Source organism: Polyodon spathula, chromosome 2 (genome assembly GCF_017654505.1).
Source record: "Polyodon spathula isolate WHYD16114869_AA chromosome 2, ASM1765450v1, whole genome shotgun sequence".
NCBI lineage: Eukaryota > Metazoa > Chordata > Actinopteri > Acipenseriformes > Polyodontidae > Polyodon > Polyodon spathula.
Genome location: NC_054535.1, coordinates 31,822,941 through 31,849,969, shown reverse-complemented (window position 1 = coordinate 31,849,969; position 27,029 = coordinate 31,822,941). Strand labels below are relative to the sequence as shown.

At 35.9% G+C, this 27,029-nt stretch overlaps 1 protein-coding gene across 1 annotated transcript in view; it reads left to right on the top strand.

The window, feature by feature from the left end:
- LOC121295316 (H/ACA ribonucleoprotein complex non-core subunit NAF1-like) overlaps positions 1 to 27,029 on the top strand; it is a 39,839-nt gene that overhangs the window by 6,616 nt on the left and 6,194 nt on the right. Inside the window, exons 4-8 of the mRNA XM_041219797.1 lie at positions 3,402 to 3,495; positions 10,499 to 10,581; positions 12,374 to 12,534; positions 17,660 to 17,711; positions 25,820 to 25,913. Of these exons, the coding sequence (XP_041075731.1) occupies positions 3,402 to 3,495; positions 10,499 to 10,581; positions 12,374 to 12,534; positions 17,660 to 17,711; positions 25,820 to 25,913 (484 nt within the window). The remainder of the gene's footprint in view (positions 1 to 3,401; positions 3,496 to 10,498; positions 10,582 to 12,373; positions 12,535 to 17,659; positions 17,712 to 25,819; positions 25,914 to 27,029) is intronic.

Genomic DNA, 27,029 nt, shown 5'->3' with positions numbered 1-27,029 from the left:
GAATATCAGGCCATCCATCCGTGAGCTGCAGCTGAAGCACAACTGGGTCATGCAGCAAGACAATTATTCGAAACACACAAGCAAGTCTACATCATTTTTAGGAAAATTAGCACTATGGGGTCACCAACAACATTTAATTTGAGAAACACGATTTTAGACACACATTTTAGTTCTGATGCTGTTCCCAGCTAGAGTAATGGATTTTAGCATTTATTTATTTGTTTTTGTGGTGTAATTAAAATTGACAAATACATATTACCCTGTGGCTCCTTCCAGCTGAGGCTGTTAACATCATCAGACACCTAGGGCCAAAAATCATTATGCAGACATGCAGTTCTGAAAGGGAAATAAATGTTCTCTGAACAGGCTGATTCTCATTTTGACAGTCTCTATACATAAATAAGGTTTCTTTTTTTGTGTGTGTATTATTTTATATTTTTAATTACATCTTAATGGTTGTGTGTTTTCAGTCAAGTATTGTGTGATTATTGACTGAAGTCCAGCCTGCCAGAGCTGTTTAAATGCTAGAAGCTGGGGATGCACAAAGATGTGTAACTGGTCAATTCGGAGTGACCACTTCTGTTCTTTCCAGATTGTGGACACAGTTATCAAACCACCAGTTTGTACACGGAGTGTCCTGAACAAAGTTGTGAGGTGTCAACCACACCAAGCAATGGCCCATATCTACCCAACAGGCCACTGAGGAATAGGCAGTCCACTCTGCATATGCTCATTATCCACTTCAGGACCCATACGCGACCAGACTGAGAAACAGATTGTATGAGTTCGTTTAAAGTCGATACGACCAGGTATGGCTCCACAATTGCCTCACGACACCAAAGATGCATCTTATGCCTTGATCACCAGAAATGGCAGCTCAGTCAGGCATCTGTTTTGTTCACTGATGAATCAAATGCTCAATGCAACATTGTTGAAAATGACCATTTTGGAGGTGATTCACTTATGGATGGTTGCTGGTTCAATTGGCCCTCTGGTTGGTGTGATGCAAGTTAATGCCTGTTGTCATAGTGCCAGGATTGTCATAATTAACTTGAGAAAGAAACTAAAGAAGTTATGAACTGGCTGGCAAGAAGTCTGGGTCTTAATCCTGTAGAACATCTTTGGTACGTTCTAGGGCATTGTATTTGTCAGCATTTAACCCTCCATGTGACATCAGTGTTTAAGTGAAGAACGGGACATGATTCCTCAAGACGTTGCTCGTCGTCTGAGAAGAAGCATGCCCTGTTGTGGAGATTGCTTTAATGCCGAGACATTCATTTGGTTTATTTTAAGAAAAAATTTACTCAGGCAAAACTTCAGCCAATTGTTAATGCATTTGGTGTTAACACACAACGTTATGAAGAACGAATGACAAATCAAACCCAGTATGCAATGGCATGTACTGTATGTAGTCTGTTATAAATTAGTGTATTAATGTAAAGCTGGCATTTTTCTATTTTTAAATGGTACTTTTATTATTTTCATAAATGTTAAGCTTGTTTTAAAAAATAAACTGAACAACAGATGTAATTTAACCTGTGTTTGTGTTTAAATATACTAATCCAGTTGAATTTAACTATACATCAGTACAGTATATCTTTCAGATAGTTGACAAAATACTATTGGTTGTCACCCACTTATGACATTTTACTTTGAAAAGAGATATAGATTCAGGTTTTATAACCCTGGACAAAGAGCTTGTTGCAAAGGTTAAAATGACAGATAGTTAAAGTCAATCAGTTTATCAAAGCATCTTATCTGTTCTGCCTGAAAAGCCCTGCTGTTCATTTATATTTAGTATTTTCACAGTTTAAAGTAGGCAGCTATTGGATGTCATTCAAACTGTCTCTTCTAGATTTTAATATTATTTTAAAAATATCCTAGAACATTTAAGTTCTGGCAGAGCTGTAGGTTGGTAGTGTCGGTTTCTTGTAGCTTAAGACTGGAATAATGGAGTCAAAGGAAAAGTTTGTAGTGTTTAAAAAAAGCATAACAGGATTTCTGAGTGAAAATATTCTAGCATTACTTATTTCTGCTTGTATGATTTTAGTCATAACTAGGGCGTTGAGTTGTGCTTGGTTTAAACCGATTTCCCCCCCGAATGCTTTTTTGCTATGAGTTTTTTTGGATAGGTATCTACTAGCTTTGCTAAGTAGGATGGTAACATATTTGCCCATTTTTCTTCAACCTGAAAAAAGAAACGAGGACCAGGGGTCACAAATGGAGATTAGAGAAAGGGGCGTTCAGAACAGAAAATAGGAGGCACTTTTTTACACAGAGAATTGTGAGGGTCTGAAACCAACTCCCCAGTAATGTTGTTGAAGCTGATACCCTGGGATTCTTCAGGAAGCTGTTTGATGAGATTCTGGGATCAATAAGGTACTAACAACCAAATGAGCAAGATGGGCCAAATGGTTTGTAACCTTTCTTATGTTCTTATGAGAAAATTGCTCCAGTTCTGACAAGGATCATCGATGCACTGCCATCTTCGAGTCTCGCCATACATTTGATGGATTCAAGTCAGGACTTTGATTGGGCCACTCTTGAACATATTCTCTTCTCGTTCAACCACTCCAGTGTGGCTTTGGCTTTGTGCTTCCAGTCATTGTCCTGCTGAAATGTGAATTTCCTCCCCAGTTTGAGTCTTGACGGACTCTAACAGGTTTTCCTCAAGGATTCGACTGTACTTTGCACCATCCATTCTCCCCTCTATCCTGACAAGCTTCCCAGTCCCTGCTGAAGAGAAGCATCACAATAACACGATTCTGCCACCACCCTGCTTGACAGTTGGGATGGTGTTGACTGGGTGATGTGCAGTGTTGGGCTTGCGCCAGAAGTGCGCTTGGAATTTAGACCGGAAAGTTCAGTTTTTGTCTCGTCTGACCACAAAGCCTTTTTCTACGTCTGCAGTATTGTCTACATGCTTTTTCGCAAACTTAAGATGAGGCTTTCTGAGTAATTGCTTCTTTCTTGCCACCCGTCCATACACTCCTCAATAAAATGTTATGGTCATACCATCCTTTTAGAACTGCGTAACCGTGTAGTAAAAGGCTGGGTTGTAATTGTTGAACATTAACTAACTTTTTGTTTTAAAAAAAAAAAAAAAAAAAAAAAAAAGTTTGTGCTGATCGTTTATGATATATCAATCTGTTATGAAAGAATGGCATGACTGTATTGGGGAGGCAACTTATTTAAAATTTTACAGTAGGCTCTTATGACACAGCATATTATTAAGTTAGGATTTGAAAATTGTTATCATTAATAGTATTACTTGTTCTTACAATTCATGTTTAATATAGAAATAATGTCATTTAAAAGTTTCTTTGGATGTTCAACTGAAATACTCCAACTGTATTAGCTGTGCTACGACGTGGCTAACGTTGCTTTTACTTCATATGCAGGAACTCCCCAGTGTTGAAGACGAGACAATTATTCTGCCTGAAGATGTTGAAATAAAGCCAATTGGATTTGTGTCAAGTATAATTGAACAATTAGGTATGTACATTTTATTCATGTCCCTGTAGATACCCTGTATCTCAGAAATCATTTGGTACAAATGTTGTGGTATTTCTCTGGTGATGCTGAATTTATTGCTTAAGTTGTATGGTATGTTTAAACAACAAAACACATAAAATTTACTGTTTCAAATTCTGTGTACCATGTACTGTGTTATCACGTTGTCTTATATATTTTTATCTGACACTGAATTTTGTAAATGAGAGATTATATAATTGAGCAAGACAAAAAAGACTTTACAGTGAAGCTAAATAAATAAAACAAAAAAGCATAAAGGAATAAATTAAGCGGACGTTAATTATTTATGTTAATGCAACATTTATAAGCTTTTAGATATCGGAGAATTGTAGTTGAAGTTTGCGGTTTCCTCATAAAATTCAGTTCATTAAGTAAAGGTTATAGCTCATCTGATGCATGTTCATTTATTCTGCTCCATTCAGGTGATTGCAATAATACAATAATATAATGCATGGGAACTACGCTAAGTAATCTGTCATTAGATGTATGGCTGGTTTCATTGACCTGGAATAGCAGTAATATCAGATTATCTTACCACCGGTAACATTGGGTTAGTACTAATTGGTGTCAGTGAAACCAGCCGCAGCAATTCTATTGCATAGCAGTTTTCACTTTAAATCAAAACAATACTATCATATATATATAATATATATATATATATATCTATATATATAAATATATATATATAATATATATATATATATATATATAATTGTGATTAGGGTCCTACCAAATTCATGGTACATTTTCATAAATTTCACGGTCATAACATTTTAAAAATCTTAAATTTCACTGTTTCAGCTACTTAAATCTTAAATTTCACGGTGCTGTAACAAAGTTATGAACATGTTAAAAACAGCAAAATATAAACATTTAAGCCCTGAAGTTAACAAAAAGCATGTGACTAACAAAGTAGAAACGCTAAAAGAAAATAGTTAATTGCATTTCTGTTAAAAAAAAAAAAAAAGAAAAAAAATCTGTTTTTACATTGTATGCAACAGTAACTCAAATTATTCTGAAATGCTATTTTTCTTCATTCCCTGTCTCTGCAGTGTAAATACCTGTCCATATTAAGACACAGCTCTCTTTGCATCCAGAGTTTGTTGGAATTGACAGACAGCTCAGAGCTAGTGATGGGTCTGTAGCAGGACAGTATATCCAGTCCTGTTAATGAGGAGCTTTCTGTTTTAAATTTGAAGCAAGATTACAATCTCATCGCAAACATGTAATGTAATATATATAACTGGATTGGATTTTACCATAGGGTAACAGTACACAAAAGACCAGATTTCACGGTCCGTATCACGTTTTTCTTGACCATGAATTACTTACCAGGTCTATTTTCTGTTCTGAATGGCCCTTTATCTAAACTCCATTTGTGACCTCTGGTCCTTGTTTCTTTTTTCAGGTCGAAAAAGTCCCTTGGGTCGACATTGTCAATACCTTTTAGAATTTTGAATGCTTGAATCTGATCACCGCATAGTCTTCTTTGTTCAAGACTGAATAGATTCAGTTCTTTAAGTCTGTCTGCATATGACATGCCTTTTAAACCTGGAATAATTCTGGTTGCTCTTCTTTGCACTCTTTCTAGAGCAGCAATATCCTTTTTGTAGTGAAGTAACCACAGTTGAACACAATATTCTAAATGAAGTTTTACTAATGCATTGTACAGTTTTAACATAACTTCCCTTGATTTTAAGTTCAACAATTTTCACCATATATCCAAGCACCTTGTAGGCCTTTTCTTATAGCTTCCTCACGTTGTCTAGATGAACAAGACTAGCGAACAAGTTTTTTTCAATTTCATCATTTCGCTATTAGGCTCAGCTCTAACAAACAGTTCTAGCTTGGACAGATTGGAAATACTGATCAGACCCCTGTAGTTTTCTACAATACCACAGTTCACAAAAAGGGAGAAAAACTGATGTGAGTAATCATGACTTGAAATGAGCACATAACTGTAATACTGTGTGACAGCACACTGCTGCAATCTGCCTTCATATGCGTAACTGAGGTTGTATCTTTGTAAATGCATCTTTTATTTGATGTTTTATTTTTTCTTCAAATTGAGAGTGGGAAATTTGGTCTTTCTTGAATTCGAAGGAATATGGTGCTCATTTTTGTAAATTAAAAGATACAAAGTTTCAACTTCTGTCTTCAGAATACATGGATACAATGAAGTTTACTGCACTGTATCTAGGTAGACAGATCACTTATTGTTTCTTCCTGACGGTAAATGAAAAGCCCTGATAACAGTCGTTGCAAATCTGGCTGATAATGAGCTAGGTGAGGGCATGTTCTTTGTGGCTTTGCCCTTATAACGTGAGTAACTACGGCAAAGGAGTCGGCCATCGTTCATGAGTCTGCCCTGAGTGGAGTGCAGCATTAGTGCTAGTAATAGTGAAGAAATGTAGCTGTTGGTTGAAAGGTCATGCACGTCTATTTTCTCTTACCACGTGGTATGAGTAGTTCAATGAAAGCTATGTTTGGATTTGGAATGAAATCTCCCCAGTAGACACAATTTTTGTGGTTTGTTATCTGAATTAAGATTACATTAAATTAGTTTTGTCTCAAAGTCAAATACATTTCAACTTTGTTATTTTTTGTAGTTTATTATTACCGGATTCTAGTGGTGCAATCAATCAATGCATCAATTACTGATTATCTGTCCTAAATATCCTGAGCTTCAATTACATATTGGTGAATCAATGCATCAAATTAGAACCCAGTTTGAAGCCTGTTGCTGGTTTGCTTTAAAATCTTGAGTGCACTTCATTTAGTGCCATTACGATACATAAAAAACCCAAAACACGTACACACCAAAGCACATAATGAAATCAGGGCTGTCGCTCGGTTCCAATTTTTATCAGTTTATTTATGAGCATTTGTTGATTAACGGGTAGATTAATCAGTAGATTCATCCCTGCACGTTTATCCTACATGTAATACTAAAAAATCAATAGAATCTAAAAAAAAAAAAAAAAGTCCCATGGGAATTTGTTCTTTTTTAAAAGCATTTGTATTATTATTTTTATCTTGGTAAATATCTGTCTTTATAGGAGTGCTGCACTATTGAAATGTATCTGTGCTGGCCCTGTGGGCACAAAGTGAATAAACTACACTAAACCTTTTTATAATGAATGAATAATGAATTTATTTTTTTACATTATATTCAAAGAACAAAACCAATAATAATTATTATAAAAAATAAATAAATAAATAAAAACAGCTTACATGTGTTACATAATCTATCAAATGCAAAAATTCCAATACATTATTACATTAGCTCTACTGTTCAGGGATATCTATCTATCTATCTATCTATCTATCTATCTATCTATCTATCTATCTATCTATCCCTTTGTTGACAAATTACATAGATATCAAGGACTTTTAAAATAAAACAAATGATTTGCATAAAAGTGTACTGGTAAATTAAAACCTATACATAATTTACACTTTATGCGTTCTCTGAATTGAAAAACGTCCTTTTAAAATACGTGTTCACAGTCGCCATCTAGTGCGTTCTGTTTATTATGAATGTTTGCTTTTTTACTGCATTCAGTAACTCCATCCACAGTAATTCTGAATGTTTATTTCAAGTGATGAAGCATTGAACTTGTGTTTTTGTGATAAGGCAATTTTGTTTAGCATCATTGTTTACATACCACAGTTTTCTTGTCCATACCACGCCCACTACAGCATGAACGCAGAGTGCACCAGTGAAGCGCCAGATCGACCGACAATAAAACCCACTCCAGTGTCAGTCTTTCTGTTGCACCAATTAGAAAAAGTACTTGGAGGCAATTGCCAAACCCATTCATTTCTATAATATCTACCCATACTATGGCACCACAGCAATTGGCTATGTGATGATCTGCTGTATATGGAGATAAATTACTAAAATGAATACATTAAAAAATAACGGTAGCTGCATCGGTCTCAGTTGTGCAGTTACCAGAAACATGTTGCTGTATAGCACACATGTATTTCAATTTTAAAACATGCTACTCCATTTAACTCACTGTGTGAATTCTGAAGGCAATTGGTTGCACCTGAGCTTATTCAGGAGTGTCACAGCAAAGGGGGTGAATACTTATCTAATGAAGACTTTACAGGTTTTTATTTTTATAGATTTTTTTTTATTTTTTTTATTTTTTTTACCACCCCCATCTTTTCACACATTGAAAGTGTTGAGTAGGTTGTGCTAAATCAAAGGAAAAAAAATCCCATTTAAATGCATAAAGATTTCAGGTTGTAACACAACAAACTGTGAAAACATCCAAGGGGGGCACTGTATAGTCACTGTACATATAACGATTTGGTTGCAGATTTTAATAACAAATTTTGTTTACATAATATGCATTGCACAAATTTAAAGATCGAATTTTGCATGCGAGTGACATTTAATGTGTTATTTATAGTATTCGCATACTGTCAAATAGTTTCTATTGACGGGAACAAAAAAAAAAAAAAAACGGTGCGTGAATGGCATCTGCCGAACCTTCGAAGGTTTAAAACAATCTTCGAATCACTGCCTAGCGAACGAACCTTTGGACACAGCCCTAAATGCAGTTGTCTTTGAGACCACGATAAAGTAGGACAGTCAGACAAAAAATGAAAAAGCTAAACAGGTTTGAAATTGTTTGTTTTTGGCTTTGCCGAAAAGTATACCACAAAAGGATATCACAATGCTTAAGGAGAGTTTGGAATTAATGAAAAAATAGTATGTGACTGGAGACGAAACAAAGACAAATTTTAAAATATGGTGAAAGAAAGTTTTAATACACACATCTGTAAAAGGCAATGCAGCTGAAACTATTGTTTTGTCTAAGTGGTTTTCAAAAGAAATGTTCATTAATGCAAAGATATGTTCTTAAAGTTGTTTGGATACTTGATAATCTAAAATAAAATAGGTTAATACAGGTGTGATGTAGGATGTATAACTTGATTGTACTTACTGGTGCTCTGTTAATTAAAACTTTTTAAATCCATTCAAGTACCACTTGTCAGTGATTTACACTGTTACTACTGGGATTCACAGTAATAGTATTGTGTGTATTTTTATGTATTTTGACAAATTGACTAGAACCAGTTATTTAGAAATTTTGAAAAAAGCAATGTTTCTATTAGCAGTTTAATTAAAAACAAACAAAAAACAACACTGTAAAGTTATTTAAGGGTAAAGGTTATTTCAAAACTAAATGTGGAGTTTTCTTTATTTATCAGTGCTGAACATGTAGGAAGGAAAAAAAAAAAAAAACACTGGATGGGTGTGGGAAAACATAGGGCAGACACAAAGTTCGAATATGAAATGCCAGCATAGGTGCCCAGATTTATTATTCCATGCTCAGTTGGCAGGTGCTTCAGTGACAGTTCGGTGGCTCTCTACCAGCAATGGTGTTGTACCTCATCTTCATAAATCACACATGCAGGTGTGTAAACCAAAAAAGAATAAGTAAAAGGAAAAAGGAAAAAGGAAAACAAAACCCTTCAAGGAAAAACTACAGAATTTAGTGCAGGTTTTTAACCCGTGTCTCATTGCTCCCTCTAGTGGAGGAACCCCAGAGAAACAGGCACTGCTCAGTATGCTCTCTTATACACTGTGTGACGGCTCAGTCCTGCTAAGCTATAAGATAGTGATAAGTAAATAACCAGTGCGTGACTTGCTTGCACCACCGAGTCTGTGTATCTCACGCTGGAGATGCCGCACTGTCTCCCTGACTCACTGCTCCAGAGTTTACAGTTTCCCTTCAGTGTCATGATTCTGCCATGAAGTCACGCTGCACTATACTTCCTGTATGAGCCATAGAGGATACAAAACAGTCCCTTGACAGAGGGACCCCCCCCAAGCCAATGACTGAGCGTCAGCCGATTCCTTCACAGCTGACTCCTGTCAACGAGACATTGCCTGACAGCGTGGGAATACACGTGGTGTCCGAACCCACTACAAGCTCACGTATGTGCCTGATGGCCAGTCCAGATCCCTCCCCTCTCACATACACAAAAAGGTGTTTTCTTATAATTTGAATTCTCAAAAAGGGGAGAGCGACTTTTACACTAGTGTGACCTATACATCAGTATTTACTGTAGTTGTGGTTACTGTATTGCCACTGACCGCAAACACTGTTCTTACGATTTAAAAAAAAAAAAAAAAAAAAAAAAAAAATGCAACTTTATTTGCTACACTAAATTTAAATAGATAGATTGAACATATAGGACAGCGAGGAAGCAGACAGGCAATATTCAGAGGGTGTGTACTAGAAATAGATATATATTTTTTAATCAAGCTAAATTGTTGAGATTCAGCTAGGTCCAAGGATATTGAAGAATCTCCACAAAAATCACAAAATACGATTTTTCATACATACCAGCCATAAACATGGCAGATGTTTATGGATCCACAGCAAGAGACATGATCATGAACTGTTATATGTGATCCATTTTACTAGTGATGTGTCTGTATTCATCACACCTGTGTAATACATATGAAATTGTCCTTGACATGAAGGGACAAATTTAAGTCAGTGCAGTGATCAGATTAATGCAGAGATATTTATTGGTTTATATATTTATTTTGAATACATGTTCTCTGAATGAAGCATTGTTGTCATTATTTTATGATCATTAGAACTTTTTATCTTTTTATATACTTCAGTAATGATCCTTTCTTGCTGAGATAATAATTTAAAGTGATTTACAAATTCTTGCTGTTTTTGCAAATGCCTTTTAAGATGCAAAGTGCCACTGTATTTACCCCTTATTTTTCATTCAAAGATTTAAATGTGTTGCTCTCTCCAAAAGTTAAGTATAAATATACAGGGACCTACATATTTGCATAAATAGTGTTGTTTTTTTTTTTTTTTTTTTTTTTTTTTTTTTTTTTTTTTTTTTGGTGATGTTGTCGATGCATTATGTTATTTCTAGAAAAATACTAAAATATTTTTCATTTTTTTCTTTTCAGTAATAATTGAGTCACTAAAGGATACACCGCCGCTTAAAGATGAAAGTGTAGTTTTTAATGAAGGAAGACTTGCTATAGGAAAGGTAAGTTTAAAACAAATTAGACAGCTTCTAACAAATAGAGTTAGGCAGGTATATCTATAAATATTTTACACATTCGAAAATATAAGAGATATAGGACTGCTGTTCACTGTCAATTGCAGAAAAATCAGCCAACTCTGAACTCACCCTGACATGCAGCCCTGCTAATGGGGGCTAGTTTGATTAATACAGTTTAGAATGGTTTGCAGTCACAGAGAAGGCAAGAGGAAGACAGATAACAGGTGTAATTTGTAGTGATGTTGACAATAAAAATACATCTATTACCTCATTTTTAAATGTTATACAAGAGAATGGAATGCAATTTGTCAGTGTAATTATCATTTTAAATAATTGATACTGCTCTTGTAGTTACGTAGCTAAATATATTTGGAAAATAGCTGTGTTTACAAATTGCGGTGTTCTGTCCAAGCTTGGAGTACATTTCATTTTCAGAATTAAGCAAGGCAGTCATGAAGGGTTTTATGATAATTTCAGAAGAAAACTCACTCTTGATATATTTTTTTACTAAATGTACTGTGTAAATGAAGTTCCACTATGGAATAAAAAAAAGGTGATAAACTCTTAAAAATATGTTTAATATTCTTTAATCTAGAATATTCATACCAAATCTAAGGGGAAACTGACCTTTTTTTAGTTTTCTTTTAAGTAGTGTGCCATATGTTTGGTTGATATTTAATACTGTCTTTTCTTTTGTCATAGTTCTGTGCGTGCTAACAACAATATATGTGAGACCTTGGCACTTTGTACAGAAACCTCCCCTTGTTAACCAAATTTAATCAAGCTTGAAATTCTCGAAAATATTATAGGACTTGAGCACACATTCAAATGTTTTTGTTGTGATTGTTACAATACCGGATTTACAGCAGTCAAACACAATATCTATATCTATATATATATATATATATATATATATATATATATATATCTCTATCTCTATCTATCTCTATATATATATATATATATATATATATATATATATATATAATATATATATATATCTATATATCGCCTAATTTCAATCCACAGACCTCGATTTGTATAAAGGTAGTAAAGGTTTAAACAAGATAGCAAATGCCCCCGTAATGCAATAAACCACTGTGTTAAAAAATAAAATAAAATAAATAAATAAAAAATACAGGAGCTTGTCTCTGATTAGATAACTAGTAATAGAACATTTTCCATCTCAGCTGACAGGTTTACAGTAATATTATTGGGTCAATCACACTCCTTCTCAGCTACATAACACTATGTAACACAATTTTTGTTCCTGGGTAGTAAGTGTTATTTCCTAATTGCTTATGCTTCAAAAGTATAGAAAATGGCTATTATTCCCCACAGACTTTGCTTTTGTGACCAGGACAGTGATATTTCAAAATATCACTATTTCAAATGGGTAAACGGACAAATGTGCGTCTTTTCGTTCACAAAGTCAGAAAAAACAACATATGAATCCAAATTAACATGTATTTATACTAAAGTAATACAAAAATGATTGTAAATACAGTATAATCGTAAATCTTGAAAAACTACTCACTTCTAAATCTTTTGTAGTCATTTTTGTATTACTTTAGTATAAATACATGTTAATTTGGATTCATATGTTTTTTTCTGACTTTGAAATAGAGCAAGTGGTTGGGGGAGGAGGATACATCTGTATTCTGTTATAGAAATAGTAAAACACCATATGTGGCTATTATTATTATTATTATTATTATTATTATTATTATTATTATTGTTTTTATTTATTTGTTTTTATGTGTTTATTTTTTCACAGATATTTGAAATATTCGGACCGGTCTTCCATCCTTATTATGTTCTTCGATTTAACTCTCATAAACATATTGCAGAAAAAGACATCAAAATGCAAGAGAAAATGTATTATGCTCCTTCAGTCAAAGACTTTACTGAGTACATCTTTACGGAAAAACTTAAGAAGTAAGTTGTTCAATGTTTTTATTATTATGCAGAGCCTTAACATATTGAACATACATTGTTCTAAGTTATTGTTATTGTTTTATAAGTGTCAATGTTGCAGAACAAGTTAATTTGTTGGTTTTATGGTGAACTGTGGTACAGTTGATGTGTTTGCAGTTCCCTTAGCGTCACACTGGTTATTTTCTACTACATCTGTCAACTGTAGCCATGGAATATAAAATAAGGTGTTAGGAGTGCAGCCTGTTCCCTGGATTTATGGTCTCTGTTTGCTTGGGTTTTGCAGCCAAAAAAGTAAAGAAATAAATGTCTCGGTGTTGCAGTAAACGCACAATTGTATTAATGGGTAATACTAGGGATGGGTCAGTGTAGTCGATTTACACGAAAAAAAAACTATTCAAATAGCAGATTACATATTCGAGTACATGAAAAAACACCATGTATATTAGCTACTATATTTTTTAAATGCAGATGCTTGACAAGTGTTAAGTCAGATGTTGTTTGCATATTAAACGGAAGGACCCTAATTTTAATTATGCAGTGCTTGTAACAGCAAAGTTCGCCGCTAAATGTATTCTGTACAAAATTGTTGCCAACTTTGTTGCCTTAATTGTAATGTAAACAGATCCCCTGCCTGAGTTCCCCTGTAATGGTGGCACACAGCAGCTTCTGCTCTGTAGCTAGACAGTCGTGAAACCACTTCCGGGAGTATGGCACTGGTTAACTTTAAACGTGCAAGCTGAAATTAATTAAATACATGTATATAGCATGGGGTAACATTGAAATTAGAAAGGTAATTTAAGTTGGTAATTAATATAAAGACATACTTAATGCTAAGCAGAACAAAGCAATGACTAATAAAAAACGGAAAATGGAGAATGGATGGAGTAAGATCAACATTTGCACAACCAGGTGTGTTCCTTGTTTTGAATTATTTGTGGGTTATTAAATAAACAAAGTAACTTTACTTGGATTCAGCTGATGTCAGTATTTAATGGCTAGTTACATTAAAAAAATGTTTTATAGGTCGCACTGGCATAAAAGTTGCTCCCCGTTTTTAGGGGCACTGAATTGCGGAATTAAGCATTGGGAACAGAATTGGCATTTTGGGAATGGAATTCTTCTTTGCAACTGCAAGAAACAAACAAATTGTGCAGTCTTTTACCGCTGTTATTCTCCTATAAAAAAAAAAAAGATTGCTTACCCACAAGCCCAGCGATCACGCTTGTATAACATGTTTTTGTATGTTTATTTGGATCATTGGATAATGAGAAAACAGGTGGTTTTGTGGGCGTTACTCTGATGGAGTGTCTGTCTGCTGCAGCGCTGCCTGTGTGCTGTGTGAGTCGAGTTTTTTAAAAAAGCAATTTTTTAAAATAGTTTTGTGTTGTGTTCTGTGGAATAATTTTAGAGTTGTATATACAGAAAAGCGAAAGGAGCTGAAAAAAAACTCGACCCCCCTGATTTACAAAAACTTAATTGAATTTATGTATTCATTTATTTAGTTATTCTCGCAAATCTGTTACTCCATCGTCCGCTCAACACAAGGAAACAACACGGTGGTTGAGGTGAAACCTTTAGTTTTATAACTTTCTAATTTATCATTAACTCCTTAATAATACTACGCACTCAGAGTGGTTTTTAGTTTCTTTTACTTGTGTTGCTATAACATGTCTCTCTCTACTTTAGCTATTGTAGTAAGATCAGAAAATTGTAGTCAACGAGTGGAACAATTATTTATTTTTTTTATTTTTTTTACCAACTTTACCAAACGCAAAGCCAATGTGTTTGTTGTGCAATGAATGTGTGTTGGTAAATGTGAAAAGGCATTTTGAAACCAAACAAGGATCTTTTGGAAATATGTATCCAGAGGGCACAGCATAGAAGCTCAAAAGTAAAAGTGCTCATCTCTTAAGTTATACTATTAATATGTTGCATACATTTTAAAATTTTTGTAATGATAAACCGTTAAAGTACTATTCATATGGTAAAATATGTAAGTCGTTTCAATATATGAACATTAAGTTATATAATATTTTATTGCTTAAAAATATGCAGAGTAAAATACTCTGGCCCACCTACTTCTAACTTGTTTTCCAATCTGGCCCTGTTAAATTAAAAAAAAAAATAAAAAAAAATAGTTGAAGAGCCCTGCTCTAACTAAGGCTGCTCTGTCTGTCCAGGGTATACGAGAAACACATGCAAGCAGTTTCACAGCAAGTACAGCATAAACCAATCTGTGATTGTTGAGGATGAAACTACATATGAGAGGATAAGTGTCCTGAACATTGTATTTAATTTGTAATTTTATGAAATTTTTTGTAATAATGCCCCTCGTTTTTGACTAGTTTGTATATTGTAATGCCAGCAATATGCTGTTTTTTCTAACAAAACACCTTTATTTGTTGACTGACCTACAGTACATTGTTACTAGTGGACTGCTTTTTTTTCCTGAAAACTACTGTATCTAAAAAAAATTAAGTAGATTTTTTATGTAAAAATTGTATTTGTTGAAATGACATTGTTAATTCTTAATAAATTGGTAAAAACGGAATTGGTCGTTTTGAAAAACGGAATTTGCCATTCCCAAGAATGGAAAATCAGGAGCCCTACTTTTTTGGTGTTTTAAAATACTTTTTTTTTTTTTTTTTTTTTTTTTTTTTATTTTTTTTTCCTACATTCTCAACACCGATAAGTAAAGATAGATACACAGGTTTAGTCTCGAAATAACCCTTGTTTACTATATTTTATTCCATTAAAAATCGTAAAATCAAGTTACACATCCCACATTACGTCTGTATTAACCTGTCGGTATTTTATTTTAGCTTATCAAGTACCCAAACAGGTTCAAGAACATATCATCTTTGCTTTACTGAACATTTCTTTCCAAAACCATACTAAGACAATAGTTCCCGCTGCATTGGCTTTTATAATTTAGTTGTATTAATTCAAATTTTAAAGAAAAGTATTAAACAGTGATGATTACAGTAAAAACAACTAAACAGTGCACCATCTAATAACCAGTAAATGAAACATTTTTGTTGCATACGATGCAGTACAATTGCATTCAATTTCTAGCTGTACAATATAATACATTCATTTTTATTTTGTTAATCAGAACCATAACCATACACATACTTTACAAGTGTACCACTGCGTTGCACCGACATGTAGAACAAGTTACAATATGTATTAGTCATTCAAAAGTACTCAATTCAAACAAAATGTTTGTTTTTTATGATATGTTTTCATATAATTTATCAAATTCTGTTGATTTTTCTCACAACAAAAGGCCCCAGCAGCCTCTGAGTGGCACGAACGGCTGCTCCTGCTGCCAGAGGTTATGTTTGGGACCGGCGTGTGGCTGCTTGCCAAAGAGGCTTTAGTAGGTTCCTCAGTCCTGCAGTTCTTTCTCCAGGTACTTGTGCCAAAGCAGGATGGTGACCTCAGACCGATCCTCAACCGGTATCTGAGCCGAAGGACGTTCAAAATATTGACAATGCAACAGCTGTTGCAGTCAATCAGGCCAGACGACCTGGTTCACCTATTTCCACATCCCCATAAGACCAGCGCACAGGAAGTACTTGTGGTTTTCCTTTCAGGGAACTTTGTATGAGTTCCGGGTCTATACATGAATTTTCTTGTGGTGCAGTTGTTATCCAAGATACATGGGCTTGGAAAAACTAATTCTGGCTGTAGGCAACCATAAAGAATTTGTTAAATCATACAAAGACTTGAAGAAAATATATGGCAAGCCTTTGCTGAACGAGTGGGAATGGTGGAACCACAAAAGTATTGTATGCATTAGGCCTATATACAATTATAGTTGAGGTAATGAAAAAATGGCAAAACTATGAAACACATACCAGAGTAGTCACAGTTCGACAAAAGTTAATGAGTGGAATCAATTGTTCATTTTAAAAAAAAACAATTTTTTGAGTTTGGGGCTCAATTGGTATTCAATACTGTATTTCTGATTTAAGCTCCCTCTAGTTTACTTCCTCTTTGGTACACTAAAGTAATCTTATTTTCCGTGTTCAGTTTTCTGTTTGTATTAATTAGATGTTAATAATGACTGAGAAGAATGTGTTGCTATGGCAGAGTCAGATGAGGCAAAAAGCCATGTGTTTGTTTCTTTTGGTGTGCCGGTTGAAATCCCAAAGTGAAGACCAGCGTGAATAGATGTTCAAGGCATAATGTGCACATTAACTTTGCCCAACTCTTTGACATCCTCAAGAGTTAATTACTTTTCTTCCTTTAGCTTTTAATTTGATCTTTTGAGAGAAATTTAAAGCCATCAAAACTTCCCTCTGTTCTTTAACCACAGAGACTGAAATTAGTTTTGAGACCCTTGAGAATGCAGAAATCCAAACTAATTCTCGTCCTTGAAAATCCAGGCACTGAATAGAGAAATAATTTGCTTCGATTCTGAAGAAAACTGTTTAATTTATACAGAGTAGAAGAAATTAAGACTTGAATTGTAATGCGATGCATAAAAGTTGAAATATCTGTATAAGAACTTTTGCTTTTTGTGGAGTTTAAAATTTAGCAATGGTGTGGTTTTTCCATATTTAATCATCTCCATAAGAGGAGCTTGTATGAGTTTGCAAACCTGTCATCTATTCAGCTGCACTTTCTAATGCTAATATTTCATAAACCATTAAAGTGTTAAGGAAAATCTGCAGACAAAATCTAACGGCTCCCTTCACTTTGAACTGAGATGGTTGCTATATTGACTTTTTATTTTATGGGTAACATAGACCTATATTGGCACCAAAGTTCATTCTTGACGCATCAATATTGGTGTTGAGACTGCTCTTTCCAACAGTTAGACACAACTTCAAAGTAAAATAATAGGACTTTTTTTTTTTTTTTTTTTTTTTGTCCGACACATGCAAAATAAAAAAATAGAACATGGAATTTTTAGTGTTCATACTGTTTCCCTTACTTTTGCTCCTGCTGCCTTATACTGACTGCACTGTTCTGGACCACATGCACTGAACCTCCACGTCGCGGATTTTAAAGAAAAAGGCGCTAGTGAAAACGGCTCTCTGTAAGCTCAGATTTAAGTGGTTGCTAAGTTATTTTGAAATATGAAATAACTGAATGTTTATGTTTTTACTTGCAGGGAAAAAGGCTCTGATGCATCTTGGCAAAACGACCAGGAGCCACCACCAGCGGTAAAAAATGGGCAGTCTTTGTTTTTTCTTTGCTGACACTTTGTAATTTATCCAAGTTGAACAAGTGCATCGTGTGCCTTAGAGCCATGTTGACTGTAGTTGTCTTGTCATCTGCATGTAAAACTGTGGTAAGATGTGTGTTCAAAGTTGCATTTGGGAATATGGTACAGATATAGCTTTTGTAGGATGTATTTCTGAACTCCACACAGAGTGAACTCCTGGTCTCCATGTTGCTTGGTCAGGAGGTAACAAACTGATCTCTTACCCAGCGATCATTGATGTGATCCTTATCAGCGCCAAAGCCCATGTCACTTCCTCCATAAAAGCCCCCGTCATAACCAGTCATTGTCCAAATTTCTCCTGTATTTGCTTGGGTACGGAGGAAGTATCGGCATTTTGTGTGTTTTCGTTTGTATTGTTTTATAGCTTTAAGTTGGTTATGCTTCATTTATGTAGTCTGGTGGACAGTGTGGTGTCCTGCTTATTTATATCAGGGATCTGTGTTTAAGTGTGTTAGATATCGAGATTGCCAGCACAGAAGACAAGGGCTCAGTAGTTCCAGCTACGAACAGACAAAGCTAGTTATCCTCCTTAAACACAAGATGCTGGGAACGGCGCAAAACAAGATGACAAAATAGTTTTTATACCGGCTATTTCAATACTCTGACCTGTGGGAATGGTTTAGTAGGCTTCCCTGTACAGCTGAAGGAGGAGAAGAAGAAAAAAAAAATGTAATTCCAGCTACACTGATCAGCTGCTTCCAGTTAAGGTATGAAAGTTTTTTCTTTTCACAGGTATGGCAGATTGTGGTACCGCATCAGAAACACAGTAACAAGCAATCAGGTTCACTCTATGTCTGCAGCGGCTGGTCCGGATGATGTCACTGACTCTGCCCTGACCATGCCGCACTGCAATACACGTTCTATATGTACCGATGCTGACACTGTGAGAGGGTTTCACCCTCTCCCGAACGTCAAATAAAGTCCTGATGGGACGATTCCTGTAGCAGCCACTGATGCAGAGTATAAGAAAACCTCTAAAGGGTTCCCCTTTTATGAGGTGGTCTGGAGACCCAATGGGCTATATGGAGGAATCGCCTGCATACATGTATGCTGATGCTGGGATGAGAAGGTTTCACCTCTCGCAACGTAAAGACCCAGACTTAAACAGTTACCAGACCCAAGTAGGTGAGTGGTTCCTGTACCAGAAAATAAATACAAATTATAGAAGGCAGTCTGGAGACCGAATGGGTTATATATTTGCCCTGTGCTCCTGTAAGTCACCTTGTAAAATAAACTAATATAAAATCAATCATTACATGCAGATATGTTGATGCAGTTCTAAGAAGGATTTCATCCTCTCAACTTCAATAGCCAAACCATCCCTGTAACTCCTGTAAGTTGTCTTGTATAAGGCACCTGCCAGATGAAATATTAATAAAATATTGATGAATCATTGCATACAGATATGCTAATGCTGTTTAAGAGGGATTTCTTCCTCTCTTCATTAACCAGATCTTAACGTATGAAGTTTTCCTTAACATCAAGGGGTAAGTTTTACTTGTTATCAGCCAACATTTCTATCTGGCTACACCACGTGAGGGTGGATTGCACCATCTCCACGTGCAACAGGCATGTTAGTAACTATATATGATCAATACGCGCTGGGGGGAAGGCTGTCTGCAATCGGGCAGACATCTACACCAACTAGTATATACTAGCCATACACCGAAGTATAAGCATTGGCTACATGTTATACATTTGACACTAACGCCACTGCTTTGACGAATGTCATCACGGTAGGAGGTGTTATCAGATGAAGACATTCATCTTCACACAAATCAAACTGCTGTAATTTGTCCTTCTCAAAGGGATTCCCTCTTGGCACTGGTCCTGAAGGATCCCCTGTTCCTTATGAAGGAGGGGAGACAGGCATCTAGCCAGGTGTGAGAGGCGGATTCCCCAGTGGGGAATTCTTAACAATTAGTTGCCTTTTCAAGCATCACCTATTCTAGTAATCTTTGGTAAGGGAAGGCCGCTTCCAGAGGGGCCAGGGATGCTGATCTTTCTATTACCATAATAAGGAAATAGGCACGTTTTATTCCAGATATTCCTTCGGCTACCCTACAGGATAAATAGCCAACAACACTGAGAACAGTTTAACACCAGCGACATATCTGCACACTGAGAACTAGTTGTGCTACAGAGGGTTTACAAAAGATTCAATCCATGCTGTCATCCTTTCAGAAGGAGCCCATTCCAGGGCAGAATGCTACATTTGTTTGGGGAAAATTCAGGATGGCACCTCCACCACAATCATCAAGGCAGTCCTCCCAGGAAACTTACAGTTTCATCACCACATACATACAGGGACTGCAGTAATACCTCTGTTCTCCATCGGGACCCGCAGATACCAGCTGTCTGTGTGTTTTTTTTGTTTGTTTTGTTTTTTTTTAAACCTGGAGCACAGTAAGAAGACTCCGCACCGGGACTTATTGGTCTACAAGGAAGTATTACCTCTCTCCGTAGCTTGCTGGGAACCCAACTATACACATGCAGGAAGAGTGTATTTTACATAGGATGGTCACAAACCATCAGCTGTCAAGCCTCTTCTAGGTTGGGGGCAAAGCCGACAGCAGTTATTTCAGCAGGTTCTTGGCACTGGCAGCAGTAATCTCCTTGGTAAGTGAAGCAAAACTACAGGTGATACGCAAAGGGATGTCTCCTCCTTTTCATTTAGCTATATCTTCCCAGTTTACCTCAGCATCCAGCCTTCCTTGGTACATTAGGAACCACAAAGTGGCAACTTTCAGGGAGCAGACTTGGTGGAGGAGTAGCTACCACAAGTAACGCCTTCACTAAAATCATCCTGACTTTCAGCAATCTACTGCACTGAAAACCCTTTGCCCAGTTAAGGAAAGGGCATGCTTCAATCAATAAGACAAAGGACATCACAATCCAGACAACCTACTTGCTGGACTTAACAATAGCATTCTGGACATACTCGGCACAGAGGGTATCCCATGAGTAACAGATCCGCCAGATATTCAAAACTACTAGTTTACAAGAGTAGCCCTTTTTTCACATAACAGCAGCTATCACTTTAATTGCTACAGTTTTCACCACAGAGCATCCATGGCACACAATTTATTTCTTTGTCGACTGGCATATGTAGACATTCTCGTTCCTGAAAATAAGCCAACAGTAATTGGATAGTAAATTTAGCCAGTCATCGTCTTTTCTCCTCACTGGGCCTAAACCTTTTGGATTTCTGAGATCCTGGAAATATTGGAAGAGGTGCTCTGCACCTACAGCAGAGCAGCGATTTGCTGTCAAGAACAACGGGAGAATGTTTTCCACTAGCCTTTGCGGTTCATTTTAGCTGCCTGAAGTCTGGAGGGCAAATACTGAAGAGCTAGGGTTATCTAAACAAGTACAAACGTGACTTGGTCAAAAAAGAAAAATTTAAAAAAAAAGATGAATGGAAAGAAGTTCTCCTCGGGTGCGATTCAAAGTCGGTGCACGATTGGAATCTTTTTATCTACATCTATTATCATACCTCAGCCACCTGTTTCACAGGGGTTCTACCAAGCCCAACATCAAAGTTCACATTGCTGCAATCTCCAACATGTTGGCTAGGGTGGCTAGAGTGTTTGGCAGGGCTACCACCTAAGATCCCCCAAAGAAACACATCGTCCTTCGGGGGAGACTTAGCCTGTATTCAACAGTTTAGGTTACTACAGTTAGGGTCCTGGCTACAATGTTTACTGCATTACCATTGACTGGGATCTCAGTAGAGGGATCACAAAACCAGTGCAAATGTCTCCAAACAGACATGTGAACTGGATCTCATCCTACATCAAGCTCTGTTGCAGCTTTGGAAGGAAATCATCTGGAGGATCCATTAAACCCCAAGGGGTAAGGTATGGTTAATAAAGGGGCAGAACTGAAATCTGGCCTATACAGGACATCTGCCACACTGCTAACTGGTCCTCCTCTGAGTATCTGTATCTTCCTCTTCTAACTTCTACCAACCACACTCTTGCTTGAATGCTTTGGTATGGTTCACTATGTGTGGAGTTCATCAGATGATTACCAGTAATATGGTTTCTTTGTAGGATGGTGAACTACACATACTTTTATTTTATAAATTTGGGCAATGATTGGTTATGACGTGAGCTTTTATGGAGGGAGTGACTTGGGCTTTGGCGTCGAAAAGGATTACATCAAAGATTGCTGGGTAAGAGATCAGTTTGTTTCCTCCTGACCAAGCAACTTGGTGACCAGGAGTTAATTCTGTGTGGAGTTCATCATCCTCAAATAAACCTATTACAAGTAATCTTCATCTTACCACTATTGAACCGAACAAAAGTATGTGTGGTGTGTGTGTATATATATATATATATATATATATATATATATATATATATATATATATATATATATATATATATATATATAGTACTGTGCAGAAGTTTTAGGCAGATGTGAAAAAATGCTGTAAAGAATGCTTTCAAAAATAGACATGCTAATAGATTATATTTATCAATTAACTAAATGCAAAGTGAGTGAACAGAAGAAAAATTTAAATCAAATCCATATTTGATGTGACCACCCTTTGCCTTCAAAAAAGCATCAATTCTTCTAGGTACACTTGCACAAAGTCAGGTGTATGATTAAACAATTATACCAAACAGGTGCTAATGATCATCAATTCAATATGTAGGTTGAAACACAATCATTAACTGAAACAGAAACAGCTGTGTAGGAGGAATAAAACTGGGTGAGGAACAGCCAAACTCGGCTAACAAGGTGAGGTTGCTGAAGACAGTTTACAGTCAAAAGTCATACACCATGGCAAGACTGAGAACAGCAACAAGACACAAGGTAGTTATACTGCATCAACAAGGTCTCTCCCAGGCAGAAATTTCAAGGCAGACAGGGGTTTCCAGATGTGCTGTCCAAGCTCTTTTGAAGAAGCACAAAGAAACGGGCAACGTTGAGGACCGTAGACGCAGTGGTCGGCCAAGGAAACTTACTGCAGCAGATGAGACACATCATGCTTACTTCCCTTCGCAATCAGAAGATGTCCAGCAATGCCATCAGCTCAGAATTGGCAGAAAACAGTGGGACCCTGGTACACCCATCTACTGTCCGGAGAAGTCTGGTCAGAAGTGGCCTTCATGGAAGACTTGCGGCCAAAAAGCCATACCTCCGACGTGGAAACAAGGCCAAGCGACTCAACTGTGCACGAAAACACAGAAACTGGGGTGCAGAAAAATGGCAGCAGGTGCTCTGGGCTGATGAGTCAAAATTTGAAATATTTGGCTGTAGCAGAAGGCAGTTTGTTCGCCGAAGGGCTGGAGAGCGGTACACGAATGAGTGTCTGCAGACAACAGTGAAACATGGTGGAGGTTCCTTGCAAGTTTGGGGCTGCATTTTTGCAAATGGAGTTGGGGATTTGGCCAGAATTAATGGTCTCCTCACTGCTGAGAAGTACAGGCAGATACTTATCCATCATGCAATACCATCAGGGAGGCATCTGATTGTCATGCTGCAGAATAAATTTGGGGCCAATGACCCCAAACATACAGCAAAAGTCATTAGGAACTATCTTCAGCGTAAAGAAGAACAAGGAGTCCTGGAAGTTATGGTATGGCCCCCACAAAGCCCTGATCTCAACATCATCGAGTCTGTCTGGGATTACATGAAGAGAGAGAAGCAACTGAGGCTGCCTAAATCCACAGAAGAACTGCGTTTAGTTCTCCAAGATGTTTGGGCCAACCTACCTGCTGAGTTCCTTCAAAAACTGTGCAAGTGTACCTAGAAGAATTTATGTTGTTTTGAATTCAAAGGGTGGTCACACCAAATATTGATTTGATGTAGATTTTTCTTCTGTTCACTCACATTTTTGCATTTCGCATTTTGTTAATTGATAAATATAAACTGTTAACATGCTTATTTTTGAAAGCATTCTTACTTTACAGCATTTTTTCACACCTGCCTAAAACTTTTGCACAGTATTGTATATAAAACTTGCGATCTGCAAAAGCTGTAGGATGCCTTTTCTATGTACTCAATCAACGACACGTTGTGCTACTAAAGTATTTAGCTGCATTTTGCAGATAGTGTACGTTACGAGTGCATTGTCTAGTGGGTAAGTACAATTATTTTGTACTCTGTAGAATTCACCATTTACTGTTACTGTGAGATGTGAAAAAATATTGTGTACTTGAAATAATTAAAGCAGTCTGGCTTTTATGCATTTAAATAGTAACTCTAATACCATGTGTAATCTTTCTTTAATGTTATTTACAGGATTTTATATAACTCAAGACACCTCTGGTATTCCCTCCATTCAAATCCAGTGTGGATTGCTTTGATTTTTGATTTTTTTATTATTTTTTTTTTACTTTCAGTTCTTCAGATCAGTTCATTATATAAAGTGGTTAATTTCCCTTTACACATTACTATTTTATGTATGTGTTTTATTTATTTAATACCTGTTTCATACTGGATTGGAAGTAAATAGAATAAATAAAAAAAAACTGTCAGTTCAAAGGTTACCCTTTTCGTTCTCTTCTCGCATTCATAAGCTGTATCACTCAGCCACGCTTTCAGATACGTCAGCAGCATATCTGGGCTACAGTAACTAACCGATACTGGAAGGCAGTTACGAGTAGAATGAAGGTTTATAGTAATATTAAGCCATTTTAGTTTAAACCTCAGTTAAATGCGTTTTTATACTTTTACGTGCTTGATCTAACAGTACAGTAAATATGTCAAAGACATGTTCAGGCTTTATTGAATACCAATGTCCCCTTAAAGGTGCATTCAATTAGCACTAATATTTGATAATAAAACTCTCCCTGGCAGTGTCACTGCAGAATAATGGTATAAACTAAATATGGAAACAGTAACAGAAGGTTGTTTTTGTGGACAAAGAAATCCATTCACAGCAAAGCAGAGTGTGCACAGTAAAACAATATATGGAGTGCTGGAACAAATATTTAAATAAACACGGCTTAAAATGTATTTGGTAGCGGAAATGACAGTATATAATACATGGATGAAGGCTGTATTTGCATCCTGAGCCATTCTAAAAAAAAAAAAAAAGGCAAAAAATTACTCGACAGCACCCACAGTGCAGAAATGTTAATGATCAACAAAATGAGACTACGTAGACGAAAAAACAAAAATAAAAAATAAAGTTGGTACATTTGTATCTCAGATAAACTGGAGAAATGGATAACAACATAGAACATCTGTACAGCACTGAAACTGCATTAAAAAAAAAAAAAAAAAAACTGCTGCTGAACTTTGTCTTTAATATTAGCATCACAAAGGTATCCATGCATCATACAAAATAATAGATGGGCCTCTTCAGTGAGTTTCTGTTCAGTAGAAGTGTAATCTGAAATAAAGAACATACATCCCACACTGGGGAAAACTCTCTCCTTTCCTTAATTGGTCATATTTTATATTTTAATTGGATATATTTTATTCCCAGTAGATGTTTTACTGTAATATGGTATGCATTATACTGTTTTCCAGCTAATTCAAAGTTAAATAATATTTGAATTCTAAAATGAAAGATCCAGGTTTGTCCCAACACTAATTACCAGTGTAAGCAGGGGTTCATATAACTTGTATCATTGGATTCTCACACAAGTACCAGCAGAAATGGTTTGGTACCTGCCAAATTAGGGGTCGTCACCCAAGTCACTGTCGTGCTCCTCCTCCTCCAACAGTTAAAACAGTTGTTATGGCAGGGATCACGGGTGCAAATTTGGAGCTAGTTTCTAGCGCCAGGCTACCTCATATAGCGTGAGTGACATTAAATTCTGGTGCCTGTAGACATGTTTGATTTATTGTTATTGTTATTATTATTTATTTTATTTGTTAACAACTATAGATGAGGATGGTAGTTTGTCATTGGGTCTGGACATTTTTTTTTTTTGGTGCGCATGCAGTTTACCTGCCAGTTATCAGAACCCCTGAGTATATGTACATTTAATGCATGTAATGTAAACCTTTTTTTTTTTGTATATGTAAGATTTCATTATCGGTACTATCTCCAATTTATATTTTTTTGTATTCGTTTTCTAGGCTTTGGATTTCAGTGATGATGAAAAAGAAAAAGAATCTAAAAAAAAAAAGAAAAAACCTCAGATGAAACAAAGAGTTGAACAAATGGTTTTAAGTGAGTATTTAAGCATCTCTGTGGAGCTTGTATGTCATATTTTCATTGTTCTGGAAACTTGATTAATCCTTTGTTTGACTTTTTTTTTTTTCTTTTTTTTTTTTTTAAATGTAACCATTACTGAATGGGTATTTATATAGAAATGTTACCTTTACCGGTATGGGTAAATACTCACCCATTTGGTAATGGTTACATTTCATCCTTAAAAGGGAACAATAGGTTATTATCAGAATCCTGGTTCCCTGAAATAAAATTGTAACCATTAACCATCTAGGTCGCTGCGTCCATTATTTGCATCAGGCTTGAAGGAAAAATGACGCTAGCTTTTATCCCTTGGGAGCGGGGTTTCGACTGCGGCACAGGTATAAAGTATTCAGGATTGAGGTCTTTAGGAGGTAAATACCCATTCTGTAATGGTTACATTTCTATTTCAGGGAACCAACGTTACGATAATAAGTTAATGTTTTGAGACCAGTTTGAGATACTGGGTTCAATAATGGGTACAATGTTGGACTAATAGATCTATGTATAAAGACCCTTTTAGCTCTTCTAATGACGTTCTTTAAAGGCAACTGTACAGGAATAACATCTACTGTATATACAGCATTCACTCAACTGATACATGCATATTGCATGAAAAACACATATATGTCAACCATGGGCTATAATTAGTTGCATAAAGAAACTGTTCTATCACACATCATGTGATATTGTTTTATTAAAAACTGTCAGATTTCGCATATATATATATATATTATATATATATATATATATATATATATATATATATATATATATATATATATAATGTGTGTGTGTGTGTATGTGTATATATATATATATATATATATATATATATATATATATATATATATATATATATATATAAGTACACTCTTAAACTCAGGGGAGACGTTCAGGAGGACATAAAGATGTTTCAGACTCCTGCAAGTTGTTTTGTTGGTGCACTGGGCTTGCAACGCCCAGTGCACGATGACTTTTTAATAATCAAGAAAAACACACAGACTCATTTAATTTTAAGTTTTAATGAATTAGAACAGTAGTAGTGCTCTTTTCAGTTTATTAAGCTTTAAAATTTGATCAAGTGGTTGCAAG